The following is a 17,077-nucleotide window of genomic DNA, read 5'->3' as shown; positions in this document are numbered from 1 at the left end:
GTCCAACGTAATATTGTCAGAGCAAATTCCTTCTGATAAATCTACAGATCACTCTTGAACCATGCCTCTGAGCACTGGGGGCCTCTCTGTGTGTGTCTCCTTATAATTACCAGAGCAGAGACAAACACACAGAGCAGCGGCCTTTGTGTTGCAGACTCCCACGAGTGTAAATATCCCCCCGCAGCCCTTTTTCTCTTCTCGTTGAGTCAAGAAGCTACAAAGCTGTCGAGTGGCTCAACACCCACTGAATGAATTCCAGATGCTCGGAGCTGAGCAACTGGGGCAATTATGGTGAAATGTTTCAGACACGGGGATTCACAGTAGCTGCACACTGTATGTGGACACACACACACACACACACACACACACACACACTTACACACCCTGCATGTCGTGTTAGATTTACTTTACAGGGATACTCTGGCCTGTGTGTAGTCACAGCAGGTAAATAATTAGACTGTCTAAGCTGCTTAAAAAACGACAAACCTTCCAAATGTGTCCTGAAGTTTCCTCTTTGTTCACACACGACTTCCACACCAGAAAATAAGAGTAAAAAACATGTGGAGCTGATCTGTGGATTCCGACCGGGCACATGCAGCTTGTTTGAAACACTGCTTCCATGAAAGTTTACAGCACGATTAACAAATCCTGATGAAGGCAAACGGTTCACAGTGGGTAGAACTCCACAGTTTATAGCTAAGCCTGTCAGTTTTGGTCTGTGCAGAAAGAAAATGGCAGGAATTGTTTTCACAGACATGAACTTTGGAAGATGGAGTTTGCATTTCACGTATAAACAAATGTTCTGGTTCAGATGAGTTCACAAAAACAGGAAAACGTCGGCGACTGGGTCGAGCACGCAGGAGAATCTGTATCAGGACAAAAGTTGGATTGAAGCAACCCTAGACCCCAGGGACACATCAATCCCAAGTGTGGAGCATGTTCTGAGCATAGCCCCACATCACTCCTGTGCATTAGGACAGGTTATTATGCTGAGAACATCGGCTGTGATCTGAGATGACAGGCCTGTGCTCCCATGATGAATCACCACACAGTACCTACACTATGTATCTTACGGTTCCCAGGTGCATTTGTGATCTGTACACTTAAAACCTTGAACCTCAAAACACACTCAGTCATATACGTCAGATAGCGGAGCAGCAGCAGGACAGTGACACTCACTCGAGGAAGCGGGTGATGTACTGGCGGCTGCAGCGCGACCACCTGGGCAGGGAGGTGCCGTACAAGAGCTGTGGAGACATGACGAAAGGTTGTTTTCCAATGGGTTCACAGTCATTACCGTTGCCATCATGCTGAATCCCAAAGCTGTGACATAAAAAGCACAAACCCCACGGAGAGGGCAGTTAAAGTTAGTGGGCACAACACAGAACACACACTTCAAGATCAAGAGACAACGGGGCCACATCAAACAAATGACTTTGGATGAATATCACAATTCATTACAGTTGAAGAAAAAACAAAAAGGTGCTGATTGGATGAACTGGCTCGTGTGTGTTTTTCTTTCATCATACATTGTTTGACCCAAAATTTACACCAGAAAAAAGCCAAATTAAACGGCTTTTTGAAATGAACCTTTACCTTGAATAGAATGAGGGATTTCTCTGAGTTTGAACATTTTGGATAATGCAAGACAACAACATATATAACATGGGTCTAGTTGCTTTTATTATTATTTTATTTTTGACGTACAATGAGATATTTCGAACATTTGATAAAACAGCAGATTAACATTGTGCTTGTTTTCACCACATTTCATATTTGAACCTGAAGGACACAGCAGCTGGTGTCTCTTGTTTGGTAATATTAATAGTCTTGGATTTGGATGCTCAGTTAAAGTCTGTTTGAAGAGTTAAAAACACAGAGTTGCTCTGTGAAGCTCGGCCCACAGCTATATACCCTCGCCCTTGAATCTGGATTACATTTCACTTATTTACAACTGCATTGATTCACAATACAGAAATTAGCCCCGACACAGTATTACCTGCTACAAGCACTTATAAGCTCATCAGGGCGGACACTAATCCTCCTCTTTAAATCATGAGAATCAACTTAAGATCTAAGTGGTTGATGAATTAATAATCAAAGTGAAATGGACTCCAATTAAAATAAATTGTTTCCCCTTTCATTAAAGTTCCTGCACACTACTGAACGTTGAGACTTCATCATTCATGAATGGCAACAGGAGGACATGCTATGTACATGCACAATGGGCTCCTGTGAGCCCGGGACCTGTTCATGCATTCAACGTAAAAATAAAACACTGTGACTATTTACCCGGGACCTGCAGTTGACCATGCACACACACGGTGGACAATAAACTTCTGTCAAAACCTTATGGGCTCAGCTGCACCTCAACAGTCAAGATGGACAAATACAATGAAGCTGTCCACGGCACTCTGTGTTCAGTTAGTCTGAGGAGGATGCAGATATATGGAGATATCAACAGATGGATTACAAGAGACAATGTTTAGCTTTTTACAGTTTGTTAAATTAAATTAAATAAAAAAATACAGAGTGCCGTGTCTATTAATTAATTCAACCCGTTTGTATTACAGCAAAAATGAACTTGTCAGAATGTTATTGTATATTAACACCATCGTGTTTATTAACCTGTCTCAGATAAGACATTGTTATTGCTGAACTTCTCTTGAGTCCAATAATCAGGTTAACACTCACATGGTGTTTTCAGTCAAATGGAAAACATCCCCCCCATCTCCTCCAATCGTCTGTTATATAAACATTATAAATAGCTCCAGTATTAGTCTACCACAGCATCGCTATGTTCTCAGCTTAATGGTTACTATGGAACATTAGCTTGTTTTTATTGGTTTGGTTCAACACACGAGGAACTGGATCTTTACCAGGAAACATCATGTGCTTTTAAATCAAATTGGCCAAACAACTTTAACCATAGTCATATGATTAATTATATTCTCATATTTACAGGTAATTTACAATATCATTTGTGAGGGCCGGTCTGAACCAGATTAGCTTCTGTTTGAGTGATGTGTTTCTCAGAAGAGGCTTGAAAGCACTGGGATAAAAACAGTATTAATGAGAAAGAGACGGCTCATTTATAACAAGGAGACCTTCAGACCTCTTAAAGTGTTTTCAGTTTAGCTACTTCAATGCTTTCAGAGAGACAGAACTTTAATGTCATGGAAAAGAAAGAAAACTGTCCAAGGTTCTAATAAAACAAGCTGATAGAGAGAAATGTTAGCAGAAGATGTTCTGTAACTACCACACTCCTCATTATCTGCTGTGAATCCAAACACCCACGGACAAGAGAAGATGACGCAGGCTGCAGGAGGTATAGACTTCTCTGGAATGAAACCTCACTGTAAGGTGATTACTTTACAATGGAGAGAGAGGAAATAACTGATCCTGTGGGAAAATTTGTTTCCACGCGTAATAAGAGTAGGGTTGCAAAGGGGCGGAAAATCTCCGGTAAATTTCCGGAAACTTACCGGAAACTTTCCATGGGGAGTTAAGCTCGGGAATTTTGGGAAATTTGAAGAAAAAAAGGGCTATTGAGGCCTGCTGTAGTGTGCAGGACTAGTCAGGTAAGTTTCGATGATATTACTGGGGAAAATATATTAGCATGCTGATTGAGGATTGATCATCTGTTCATCTAGCCTATTTCTATTCATTTATCCAACAATTCTAAAATATTTTTACAGACGATTCCAATTGCTTGGCTAACTATTTATATCTCTGGCATTGCATTAGTGTTTTTTTACAAGCTTTTTTCTCATCTTATTCTACAGAACAATTCCACGTGCACTATCTCATGTGTGGTGACATTTCACCCCAGACAATGTAGAAGGAAAGGCTTTGTACATTTGCAAATACTGTACAGAGACCTATGTTAAAAATGACACAAAGATGCAGAAGCATATAGTCAAGTGCCCGAAGTTTCCTCAGGGCTCAAATCAGCCTATGACAAAACAAAATGTTTATATTTATGTCTGTATATGACAAGGTAAATACAGTAAGTATAAATTACCCACAACATTTCCAGTTTATTCCCATTAATTCCCGTTAATTCCCATGGAAAGTTTCCAAATTTGAATATTCCCGGAATTTTGCAACCCTAAATAAGAGAGACCTGAATTTAACCCGACAAGTTTCCCATAATGATAAAGTGCAGCATGAAGCAGTAGCTCACATGTCAATCCACCTGAGTTGGCGAGACAAGTTTCAATCATTGCTAAGCAACTGTAATGTGGCACCATCGCCCTCTCAAGCTTTGAGCACGAAGCTTTCAGATAAAACTGTGTATATCTGCTCTTTGTTATATTATCGCTCATTGGCATGAATATAATACAAAACTTATTATATATAACTTTATTTATTTAGTACTTCTCAAAAAAATGGAGGAGGATTTAACATCTAATTGAAAGCAATTTAAAAAAAATGAGGACACTGAGGTGATTCTTTATGAAAACACGATTCAGTGCAACGGGGACAGAGCGACTGTGACGGGGTTCATATAAGAACCCTCGCTGTTGTGTTTTGTTGAAGGCTCTTGATTGATTTGTACGGAGCCCTGGGAGAAAAATGAGTTGCAGTGATCTAGACAACAAGAGACAAAAGAATGAGGGTTTGTGCATTTTGGAATGAGAGGGATGATCCCAGCAATGCTCCTGATTAGACTACATTATTTGGTGATGGACCAGAATCATAGATTAAGCCCAGACCTCTGGCCTCGTGGACGCACTGCAGAGCCGGAGAAAAGGCAGATAAACAGTGTCCCTGAGCGCTTCAGCTCCAGATCACTGCAGTTGTGTCTGTGAGCTCCCTGAAGTATTAACCTTGCATAACATAACGCTAAGAGGTATTTCATCCTCCACTTATAATAGGGATTCTTTAATATACATAATGATGTTGGATTTCTTCACTGAATGAGTAGCGGCGCTGTGCTTTAAAAAAAAAAATTGGATTGGGATCATTTTAATTCCAGCAACCTAAGCAGTGTGTTTGCCAAGAACTCAATCCCTCATCCTAAGAGCTTCTCCTTTAGCGATTAGAGTCAAACGTTCTGTCTGAAAAGATGAACAATGGAAGTTAAATCTACTGCTTGTAAAAGTTGAGGCCAAACAAAGTTATGACAGAATGAAAGAACACCGTGATTTCCCATTTTTCATCATCGAATTTGTTTGCACTCAGGATAAATGGCTCTCGGTGCAACACAAGAACAACGTTACATTTATTTAAGACTTGTTTCTTGGACATGTAGCTTATAGCTGCAGCCTTTTCATGACATCATGTAAGTAGCCATGAGGCATAAGATTAAACACTAGTGAAATAAGGGTGTAGGACCAATGTGCAGGACATAACAACCAGTTGCATAAGTTCAATTAAAGGTTCAGTGTGTAGAATTTAGTGACATCTAGTGGTGAGTGTCATGTTGCAGCTGAACACCCCTCACCTCCCCCTCCCCTTCCAAAATTGATGGAGAACCTGTGGTAGCTTCAGCTTTTATAAAACCTCTAAAAAGGTGTTTAGTTTGTCTAGTTTGAGCTACTATAAAAAAATGGCTGCCTCCGTAGAGATCCTGATGTCAATATAAAGTATTTAAATATTAAGAAACCATTCTAGGGTAGAGAAAACAACAATTTGTACAATTTAGATTAAAAAACAACTACTAGGATTATTTTCCATTCATTTTCACCTAAATCTTACACACTGGACCTTTAAATGTGAGTTGTTATCATCTAGTTTCCTCCTCTGATTATTTGTACCTGCATCACGGTGATGTGTGTGTTTGTGTTGGGATGTGTTGTTAACCTTACTTGTGTCCCAGCTCGTGGGAGACAGTGAAGGCGAGCGGGAGGCCCGTGTCCTCGCTGATGCTGCAGCTGCGATGGGGCTGACACATCCCGGCCACGTGGGACAGACCCAGAGTCTCACAGGGCTTGTTAGCGGAAGCGCAGATATCCCTCCTACGACATGAGAAGACAAAACATAAAGATTATTAAGAAAAGAAAGGAGGAGATGGAGGACAGATACAAATTAAGTTCCCATGTGTTTGTTGTGAATCTAATTATTTCCTGTTATATAAATAAATGAAAGCACCGACAAACAGATGAATCCATTAATGTGAATTAACAGCAGCACAGATGTGAGATATATTGATGGTGAGGGAACAGTTGGTTCTATCTGTCAAAGTGTCGGATGCAGCGAAGTGGGAAACGAGCGGAGCGACTTTGATGAGGCCCAAAACTTTACGGTTTGTCGACTGAGTCAAAATCTCCAAAAGTACGAGGCTGGTGAGGGGCTCTGAGTCATCAGTGGTGAGGAGGAAAAAAACCATGAACCAGCAACCTCGTCCTTTAATGTGTAGGAACCAGTCTGAGGCTTCACCTCACAACCCACAGGACTAATATAAAAGGATCTGTTGTCTAGAGGTCTCTCTTGTAGACGTCTTCAGTGGCTGGAAAGAGTCATGTGTCATATCACTGCTACTTTGACCACATGTACTATTTCAAAACTTTAGGAAAAAGTTTTTGATAATCTAAAAACATAGTCCACACAGTACAAACACGCCTGGCAAAGTTATCATTAACCTAAAACAAGTTAATCATGTAAAACCTACTACTTTAGCACTGTAATAACATCATGAAGGTTGCTTTTATTCATTGAGACGACCAACTAATAAGTCTTCAATTTATAGATGTGCACATCCTGCATTTAGCTCGTCATTGTCTGAATTAAAGTGCTTAGTCATTCAAAGTCAAGAGTTAGAGAAAGACAAGAAAAGGAGGAACTGAGGTAATGAAGTGCCTCTAAGTGACAGATGAGGTGTGCGTCAGGGAGGAAGAGGAGGAGGGAGATGGAGGATGATCGGGAGGGAGTCCAAAAGACAGATGAATGGAATATATCAAAACAAAAAGAAACCAAACACTAAGCTTTTAAGAAACCAATGAACTTTGAATCTGTATTAAAGGGGTTGTGATCCACAGCAAGAGTTCTACCTTGAATCCACAAGTCGTTTTTGCAGAATACTGCCAAAAAAATCTGAACAAACGCAGAAGAAAAACACCTTTGTGATGGAGGTCACTACTTAAGTGGGTACAAATGTTTGCCTCTACAAAATTCCTTGTGCAGAAGATGAAATCAGTTTTAGTTACAAGGAGAATATGTCTCGTTTGGCAGATGAACACAGTGTGGTGATCAGCATTAGGTGCTAATACTGGGCTGAAAACTGCATCTGATCAGAGGTAGAAACCAGAATAGCTCAGAAACATGGAACACCGGCAGCACACGCATTTCAACTTTATTCTCAGAATGCACACAAATCTTCTCTGATGTGGTTTGACTTTATTTTTCTACATTTCAACTTTATTCTTGAAATGCAAAAGAAAAATAAATAACTTTATCCTCCTTTTCATTTTCTCCTCTTCCCTCGACACACAGCTGGAGGAACAGACACTTCTATTTTAAACAATCTGACAGAATAGCACACGCAGCGGCTCCCTTTCCACTCGTGCTTTGAGCATGTTACCTCGACTCGATGTGTATTTTTACCCTCCGAGTAACTTCAATTTTTAATGCTTGTGACTACATGTGTAAGTTTGGTTCTGACATCACGTTTGCACAGAAGGTGAAGCAGGAGCAGCTTCCCTCCTCTATCAGGGTCTTGATTTGACATGTTCAGGAAAAGTATAGAGTTGCAACACACAGGACGTGTGGCACGACCACAGCGTGAGTATTGACATGTTCTGCATGGACAGCTGGATTGGTTAAAAATAGACGTGTATCTGTCCCGTCAGAGACACTCTCGAGATGGGCGACCGAAACACGGCTGAAATTCCTCCTGGGTGCCATGAGCACAGTTAAAATATGGGTGATCTTCATTTATGCTTCTTTGGAAAGAATAAAGTTCAGTGATTTGAGATTGAGGTGAAGAAAACAGCATTCGGCCCAAATCACAAGGGGATAAATCTCCTCTGACAGATTCCTTTACTCACAACATGAAGCCGGTCTTTCTGTTTGTCAGAGAGAGAGAGAGAGAGAGAGAGAGAGAGAGAGCTAGAGAGAGATAATGAATTCCTGCATCTGCCACCTTCTCTGAATCCTCACCAGCATTTAATGAGATCTTGCTGGGGTCATGCCTAACCCCGCAGGAAATTATTCCAGGAGTGTTTTTTGTATTATTCTGCCAGCTAACAAACAAAAACCATCACAGGCGAACAACATAACCTCCTCGGTGATGTATCATCCATTAGGTCTGTGTTGTTCCAGCTCTTAGCAAGCAGCTGAGGTCGAGAGTTTGCAGAATGAAGCTGTAATTAAGAGGCTCCCTTGATGTTTCCTTAGAATTCGCGGATATACTCGGAAAAAAACGGACATATGGAGCTGGAGCCCTGTGATGATCCGTGAAAGGTTTCTACTGGCAGGCCATGAAAGAGAGAGCAATCATTTCAAAGCCAAAAGAATATCTCAGTGGGATGCAGAACAGAGCGGTCCCTGTGGGATAAATTATGCATATAATGTAGGAGTATTTTTAAGCTATAAGGAATAAATATATATATCTCCTGCACAAACTAAAGCAGTTGGAACTAGAAAGGTGTTCAGCAGAGTTCACACCTCCACCGAGACCCACCAGTCCAACTTCAATTCAATCCAGCTCCACACTCTTTGAAATCAGTTCCATAAATACACTTGATTTTATTTTTCATCATGATTTATTAATTATTGCCCTGGGAGACTGTGAAATTATTCAAAAAACTAAAATGTAAAAAATAGGGGGGGGGGGGGGGACTCCTGGATTCGCCACCTGATCCAGATCATCACAAAAATTTAATGGACTCTTCCCTGACTCCTCCCACATTCTTCCACCAGGCTCCGTGGAAATCCATTTAGTTGTTTTTGTGGAATCTTGAATCAAATACAATCAAACTGACACGGGGTGAAATCATAAAACCTTTATAGATATAATTATTCTTTCACTAAAAATCTTTTCCTCAGTCTTTGTGTGCAGGTTAGAGGTGGAACTCTGCCGTCGTGCTATGACAGAATATAAAGCTGAAGTCCTTTTGATTTTTATTCTCCCTTTGATACTAGAAATGTAAATGTTTGACTCGTATGAACTGTAAAAATGAACGGCTCGAAACCTTATGAATGAGTCACACTGTGTCTTCTGTCACTCATCTCAATGGAAGATTAATTGGACTTGATTCAATTCATTCATGGACCTGTGGTTCATCTATTGCACACGGTGCTCTGATTCTCTCTGCAGCCGTGTGAACAGAAACAACCGAGTTCAAGAGGGTTTGGTAAAGTGAGTGTGTTTGTTACCTGGTGATCAGAACGGCCACGTCGTGGTGCAGCGGGTGCTCCTCCTTCATGTTGAGTTTCTTCTGCCACTTACAGAAGCTGCTCAGGCTGTTGTCGGCGTGGTGCGTGATCTTTAGCTCGTCCTGGTGTCCACGGCCGAGACAGGGAGGACAGAACACATACAGGTCACATGTCAGAAAAGGAAATCCCAGAGCAGGGACACAGAGTAACCAGTAGTCCTAACTGGAAGATTAAAATGAGATACTACAGAGCTCCACCTATAACATCTAAATGGAGCAGTACCTCAGCACAATGTTGGAGGGGGTTGTGGCAAGGTGGGAGACCACACACATATATTTTGGGACTGTCCAAAAATATCAGAATACTGGCCAAAAATACAAAGGGAAATTAAAAACATGTTTATTTATAGACATACCATTAGAGCCATCACACTTTATTTTAGGGATATGGCCTGATAACCTTGAAGAAAATAGCCAAACTAAACTTCTGAGAGCCCTTCTTCTAACGGCAAATACAGTAATAACAGCCTCCTGGCTGAAGCAACAGCCCCCCCCCCCCCCCACAATAACACAATGGAGGGATAGAATTCAAGATATGTACAGGATGGAACCCTTGACTGCTCTATTACAACTGAAAACAGAGGTTTTCAAAAACAACTGCTCCCCCCTTGCTCTACACTTCCATTTGATATGATAAGCAGAACATATAGATATATTTATTTTCTATTATCTTTGTTTTTCCTTTTAAGCAGTGGACATTTGCAGGCCATCCTCTTTCTCTTTCTGAATTCTGTCTTAATGTAGCGTCATGTATGATGTACTGAGTTTTTCCTTACTCTTGCTGAGGGTTAAGGACAGAGGATGTCACACCCTGTTAAAGCCCTATGAGATGAATTGTAATTTGTGAATATGGGCTATACAAATAACATTTTATTGATTTGATTGATTGATATGCCTGGATCCTGATGGCTTGGGCCCAAGACATCCATGGACAGTTAACCCCACTAGCCTAAGACTTGTACCCGTGGCACCTGATTTCATGTTAAAAATGATGTGATGTACTGTATGACTGCATTTGATAAAAGGAAATAAAAAGAAATTAAAAAAAAACAGAAAAGGGAAATCGCAGCTAATTTGACTCTGAGTGAACAGATCTGGCAGCTGGAGATTAAAAACATAAAGTCTATATGATGGGAAATGCTACGGAAAAATAACTTTTTCACTTTAATTGAAACGTCGCTGCTTCCAACCCTTGAGTGGATCAGATGGAGCTCAGCTAATGGCAACATTAAGAACTGTGTGGTTCTCTGCAGTAAATTTCTTCTGATGTGCTTTTTCAGTTTCTATCTTTGCTTTTTATGCTGATTTGTGGCTTTATTTAATATGTGGAATCAACCGAGTGTTATTTATAGTTTGTCAGGAGAGTTTAGGGTGAGGCGTGTGTTTTATTTAACTCAGATGAATTACTGAATCAGCTGAGGAGGTTTTGTTTTCGTCAGCAGGAAAATTGGACAAATAAATATGAAACTTGGTTTTGATTAAAATTACATTTTGGTGCAGATCTGGATAAGGATTATATAATTTTTACTACCTTTGTTAACGAAGCGAGATTTTTCAACATATCTGTTGATTTATCAGGAAATAATTACTAATCTGTTATTTATGAGTGCGTGCAATTTGGTGCATATCCAAATCAAAATCGAGATCTAGGGAGTTGAGTGTGAATATTATGTTGGTTTGCGTCGTCCAATTATTATGACACACTACACACAAACACACTCTGTTCTGTATCCTTTCAAAATATGAATCAACCACAGTTTAATAAACATACACAAATATGTTTTTACCTCGTCCTGCTCCAGAAGAATGAGGCGAACAACTGCAATGTTGACCGCGTTTCCGATACTGGCATCTCTGAACAGACCCGCCACCTGGAAGAGGAGAACGTGTGGTTAGACATTTAACACAGATCCTACTGATCATGACACTGGGTACATCAACAATTATTTGACTGAAAGGATTAATATGATGTATAGATAATGGATATATAATGTGTTTCATATAATAGGCCTCTCTCTATGGTGCGAGAAATCAAGGCAAGCAGGCAGCTGCCACAAGTTATCTGAGAAAGAAGATATGGAATACATCAAATATGTATGAATGACTTTAAAAATTAAATGAAAAGTGCATTAATTTTAAAATACTTTTTTTTAAATTAAAAAGAGAAATCGCTCTGAAAAGAAAATATTATATAACAGAGGCCTTACTCGCTCGTGTCAAATGTCACAGCTGGATTTCCATTTCAAAGCCAATGGATCGGTTAAACACAACATTTAAAAGTTCATTCAAAACCAAACAGCGGGTGAAACATTTTTCCTTCTGTCCGGATATTTGATTCCATTTATGCAGCTTTCGATATGACCCGAGGTTGTTGAGAGAATTTTTTTTCTGAGGGACGTGAACAGTAAACAACCTCAGAGCTGTCAAATCGTGGAATCGCTCAACATCAAAGCTTTTAGAGCTTGAAAGGTAGAGACCTCTCAACCTTTTTTCTATTTGTAGTATATCACCCAAATGTCAAAAGTTAACCTTTCAACAAATCCCAAACATCAAAACACGAGTATTAAGAAGTGCATCTTAATAAAGACTCGTTTCAGCTCCGGCAGTGACTTGATTTCTGGAGCGATGGAGGCGTTTGGAGAACAGATTGAGAGAAGAGCTTGTGTGAGGGCAGGAGGCAGCTGATAGGTGGAGAGAAGGAAAAAGGTTCAACGCGCTGACAGATGAGAAGTGAGAGCCGTGAAACAAAGGTCGACGGAGAAAGGAGCTCGCGCTGATGAGACGGATGTGAGACACGACCATCATGTTCAACAGATGCTGAGAGAGAGAGAGAGAGAGAGAGAGAGAGAGAGATAGAGAGAGAGAGAAGGGAGAGAGAAAGAGAGAGAATAAACTTGTTATTACCTGCCTTTTCCTTATTTCAAATTGATGAGATTCCCGATTGCATTTGCTCAGTCCCTGTTAATGCTGTTTTGCTGTGTACGTGCTTTATTCTGTAAAGACCTTTGTGCCGTGCAAATGAAGTCTGAGTGATTGATTGATATAAAAAAAACATTTGATTTCAGACAGTGTGTTTGTATTCATCAGCAGAACCGTTTTATTAGGACTGGCAGCCCTGAGCCTGTGATGTGTTTAGTGTGGTTAAAACACCCGCTGAAAGCAAAGCTGGAGTTAGAGACACGGGTGGAGCTGGAGCACAAATCTGTAGAGGTGAAGTCATGGATGAATCACAATGTGTCTGAGTATTACAAACATAAAGATGCAGGAAGAAGGAGGACTGTAGTGTTCACCCACTTTCAAAAACAACAGTATGACGAGCGCCTGTCCGTCTGTTTTGTTTCCTGTCTTGTATACAATCGAGTGGAACTCCATTAAAAAAAACTGTTCATAACCGAAGCATCAAATTAAATTAACTTTAACATCAACACTCAGATCTTTATTTCATCAGATCTGAAACCATCTGTATGAGTTGTAACCGAATTCATCGATAACTCAGTTTGAAGCCGTCATCAAGCACCCCTGGTTTTTGGTTCAGTTTGACAGTGAATCAACTTTGCAGCAATTTTTTTTTAAAACCTTATCAGCAACAATAAATTTGCCCTCAGACTCTTTTTCCATTTTTCTCTTATTTTTTAAATCTTGTGAATGAGACGGAGCTGCGGCTCTTTAAAGCTCGATTGATTTATTCCTTTTCAGAACAATGTGCAAAGTTATTCATACTTTTATGCTTTCGTTACATTTCTGAAGGTTTTTATAAATTTCACAAGAAACTGTTTCCGGATCTCAACGGAACAAATCAGAAATCTTCTTGCTGTTTGGAGGAGTTGTTGCTTTTTTTTCTTTAAGCTTCTGCACCGACATGTATGATTGTGTGACCTTGGTCGAAGGTATTTATTCTACCGAGTGCTCGTTTCACATGTTCCCACTCGAGCTGCACACACTGTGCAGTTCTACCCATGCTCTATAGGTGAAATTTCCCTTAACCAATTCTCCTTGCAATTATTATTACTGCAGGTCGGCTTGTTTGTGAACACACAGTGATAATAATAAATAACGCAGAGGAAACTCAATCATCTACCGTTAGATCGTCATGTGAAAGGAAGTCAGGAGCTTTTTTGGGGAAATGGTTTCCACTTTCTCTCTGCTGAGATCGAGTCTCCTGGCTGGTTGCATGTGTACAAATCACACACACGTCTGCTTCAACAGAAACAGAATATATACATATATATATATAAAATATGAAGCTTTTGTAAGTTGTTTTGAAACAGCGCCGTGACCGAACAATGGAGCAGCTGGCGGCTGAGGGAGATGATGCCATTACTTATTGTTGGGACACGTGTGAGAGGTCGTTTCCCTTCATGCCGTTTTCACAAAGCTGAATTGTTTGGGAAGTTCAAAGCTGGAGTGTAAAGGAATCCAAAAAAGAAGCAGGAGAGGATGTGAGAATTTACGGCTGCTTCCTCTGTGTATTATTGTCTGTTGAGTCAGTTAATCCGTGGGCTCCTCTGTCAGCAACCTCCTCTTCCTGATATTCTGTCCTCCAGTAGCACACACGAGTGTATTTTGGGAAAAACTCATTCATGTGTTAATCAACAACAGACAAGGAGTTCGTCCCCTTGACCCCTGGTGAGGAGCTTGTGATAACATTTATTCCAGAGAGGTCTGAGAGTCATGGGTGAAAAGAAAAGATGAGAAAGGTTTAGTCCTGCTTCTGGTAACTCGGAGAAGGAAAAACTGATCCAGGATCTGGTCACAATAACATAAACAGCATCTGGGGTTATCATCCAAACATCTGGGCAGATGTTCAGAGGCGCTGTAACTGGATACAGGATGGACATATGTGATGAAGACGTCTTCCTCATTTGCTCCGTTTGATGTTTTTTGAGAGATGGAAAAACTTCCCCAACTTCATAGATGAGAAGATTTGTTCATTAACAGGAAGCTACAGGGGAACAGTTGAAATTCCTGTTTGGCGTGAAGACACACACACGTACACACAAATATAAAACTAGACACACTTACAATGTTCATGATGGCGAGGACGTAACTTTCCACAGCTTTGCTCCCATGATACTCCACCATTTTGGGGTCAGCCACCACCAGCGTTTCCACCCACTTCTCTTTGCTGACTGAGCGATGACGGATTCTCCTTTTCCTCTGCTGCCGGCGCTCCCAGCGCTCCCGCTGCCGCTCCAGCTCTTCAACACTTTGATGGGAATCTGGAGACGGCAGAAAGAGATTGATATTTAAACCTCACCGCGGCACCGTGGGTCGTTACAGAGGACAAACCAGGGAGGGTTTGAAACTTTCCACTTATAGTCTAAACCTTTTAATACAGGATCAAGGCCCCTCTGCAAGGGCCCTATATATCTATCTATCTATCTATCTATCTATCTATCCCTCCAATCCTCCAGCTATCAAGACTGACTCATGAGGTAGAAGCTGTGCCAGTTCCAGAAGTTATATTGCCGATATAAAAGCACATCTCCTCCTTGATTTCTCCAGGATGACCATTTTTCTTTTATGGTCAATTAAGCCGTCTCAGAATTTTAAGTGTCATATTTATGAGTTTTAAAACCCCAATGTTTTTATTCTTCTCACCTCTGCACATTAGCTGGAGAGTGACAAGACATTTCAATCAGTCATAATCATCTTCCCCCTTATTAATTCAGCGCCCGGGGTATTATGAGTCATGAGCTGCAGAGATGAGTGACTTACTTTTGAATCCGCAGGTTCCGTTGAGAGCTTCATTCCCTGAGATCGACTGTATGAGTGGAGGGAGGGAGGGCGGGGGGGCGTGGCGTTTGTAGATGGCGTGGGCCTGTGGCGCCGCCGCCTCCTCCTTGCTGGACTCCTCCAGAGGCTGAATGAAGAACTCCTCATCGGACACCTTGAACAGTCCTGTCTGAAGGAAAGAGAGGTGGCAAGTCAGAATCTGAATATTTCATCCAGTCGTGTGATTCGAATCATCGCAGAGGAAGTTGTTGAAATATTGAGCTATTTAAAAAGTTTTAAAGAACTGGCTCATTAACTTTATTTTATCCTGGAGTGACACTTCTCTTAAGAGCTGTCAATTAAATATATAAATGAATAAAATAAATTAATCATTAAAAGGTTCTTTTTTGGCACATAACTCCACCAAGGCCCGACAGCCCAATTATAAAACCACAGTAAAACTAACTAGATCAAAATATTTTAATTGGATCTGCACCACATTAACCCTCGTAAATATCAGTCTCCCAAATATGTCGGAGTTCTTTCATCAAGATCCAGAAACTGTTCTCTGGAGGAATCGATGAAAATGTTTGATAAACGTCCAATCAAAATCCTGGATCTACCCCCTGATCCAGATCAGCACAACCCCTCCACACAAATCCTTAGAAAATGGTTGGGTAGTTTTTGAAAATCCATCTGACTAATAAACAAACAGATAATAACTTTGGTGACATGAAGTAACGGGGCATCAGTCTCTATTCTTCCCTTTGCAAAAATAAAGAAAACGCTTCGTACAATATTCTTTATAGTTACTGAACATTTTCTCCATCAGAGCTACTTGTGTATTTGGTCCTTAAGAGAACATTTGGTTTCTCAGTTCACAGAATAAACAGTCGACATTCAGAGCCCAACAGAGACAGCGTAAAGTTCAGATGTCACGTAAATCAACTGAACCCTAAACCTCACTGGCACGGTACCAAAACCAAACTCTAGTAGAGACGTCCATCCTCGCCCCCTAAATTTAAATCTCAACTACTTCTTAACCCTCAGCTCAGCTTTCTCTCCCTCAGGGCGCCACTGAACCTCAGAGAAGAGCCCCCCCCCCCCCCACTGGCCCTTTGACCTTTGACCACCTAAATCAAATCAGTTCTTCCTCCAGTGCAACTGAGCGTTCGTGCCAAATTTGAAGAAACTCCCTCAAGGCGCGCATGAGATATCGTGTTGACAAGAAGGAAACAGATTAGAAGACGGACAACCCTGAAAACACAATGGAGGAATATTGTGCTGGTGGCATTGAGCAAAGGCAACACTGTTTTTTTATGAAGGTTTGTTTCAGCTCCTGCCGACGTTCTCACAACACATTCAAACAGAAATGTGTTTTCTTCTTGAGATCTCATTCTGCTAACGTACATGTTGTCTTCACCTTGAGACTCGTCTGGTGTCCCTCAGGACGGACGTCCTTGGACACTGAGGCGCTCGGTATCATTCTCACTCTGAGAAAACGATCAGTATTTCAGCACAATACAAAGGATCCATACATTTCCATTGCAATACCTAAAGAAAAATAAATGGTGTTCATCCCTTCGATTGACTTTCAGATATTTCTACAGCCGATGGCCTCGTGCACTGAAGCTGCTCTGGTGACACGTGACCACCCGGCACTTTACAGAGGCAGGTTCCTCCTTTAGTTCATCACTTGTCTTTGTAGTCGACACGCTGAGCTGAATGTTCCTGTATCTGCAGCCGACATTCTGTGAATTGTTTGAATTTGTCTCAAAACCCATCAGGACTCTGTGACACAAATCCTCAGACCTGACTGGTACAGATGAAATGAAATTGGATTATTTGTAGCAGCGCTGGGAGATGGAGTCATGCACAAATTCACATGTCTGCACAACAACACGCGTGTCAGAAGCCTCATGTATGTATTTTCTTTTTACTTCCGATGACTCATCCTTTCAGCCTGAAAACACAAGGACCAT

General features: G+C 40.9%; 1 protein-coding gene across 1 annotated transcript in view; it reads right to left on the bottom strand.

Moving 5' to 3' along the window:
* The window catches only part of LOC128462204 (A disintegrin and metalloproteinase with thrombospondin motifs 7), a 72,293-nt gene that overhangs the window by 39,487 nt on the left and 15,729 nt on the right, over nucleotides 1-17,077 (bottom strand). Inside the window, exons 3-8 of the mRNA XM_053447542.1 lie at nucleotides 15,099-15,285; nucleotides 14,403-14,599; nucleotides 11,168-11,251; nucleotides 9,322-9,443; nucleotides 5,814-5,963; nucleotides 1,180-1,323 (exon numbers count right to left, since the gene is read on the bottom strand). Coding sequence (XP_053303517.1) covers nucleotides 1,180-1,323; nucleotides 5,814-5,963; nucleotides 9,322-9,443; nucleotides 11,168-11,251; nucleotides 14,403-14,599; nucleotides 15,099-15,285 — 884 coding nt within the window. The remainder of the gene's footprint in view (nucleotides 1-1,179; nucleotides 1,324-5,813; nucleotides 5,964-9,321; nucleotides 9,444-11,167; nucleotides 11,252-14,402; nucleotides 14,600-15,098; nucleotides 15,286-17,077) is intronic.

Source organism: Pleuronectes platessa, chromosome 1, assembly GCF_947347685.1.
Source record: "Pleuronectes platessa chromosome 1, fPlePla1.1, whole genome shotgun sequence".
Taxonomy (NCBI): Eukaryota; Metazoa; Chordata; class Actinopteri; order Pleuronectiformes; family Pleuronectidae; genus Pleuronectes; species Pleuronectes platessa.
Note: the sequence above shows the minus strand (reverse complement) of the source record. Positions and strands in the feature narration are given on the sequence as shown.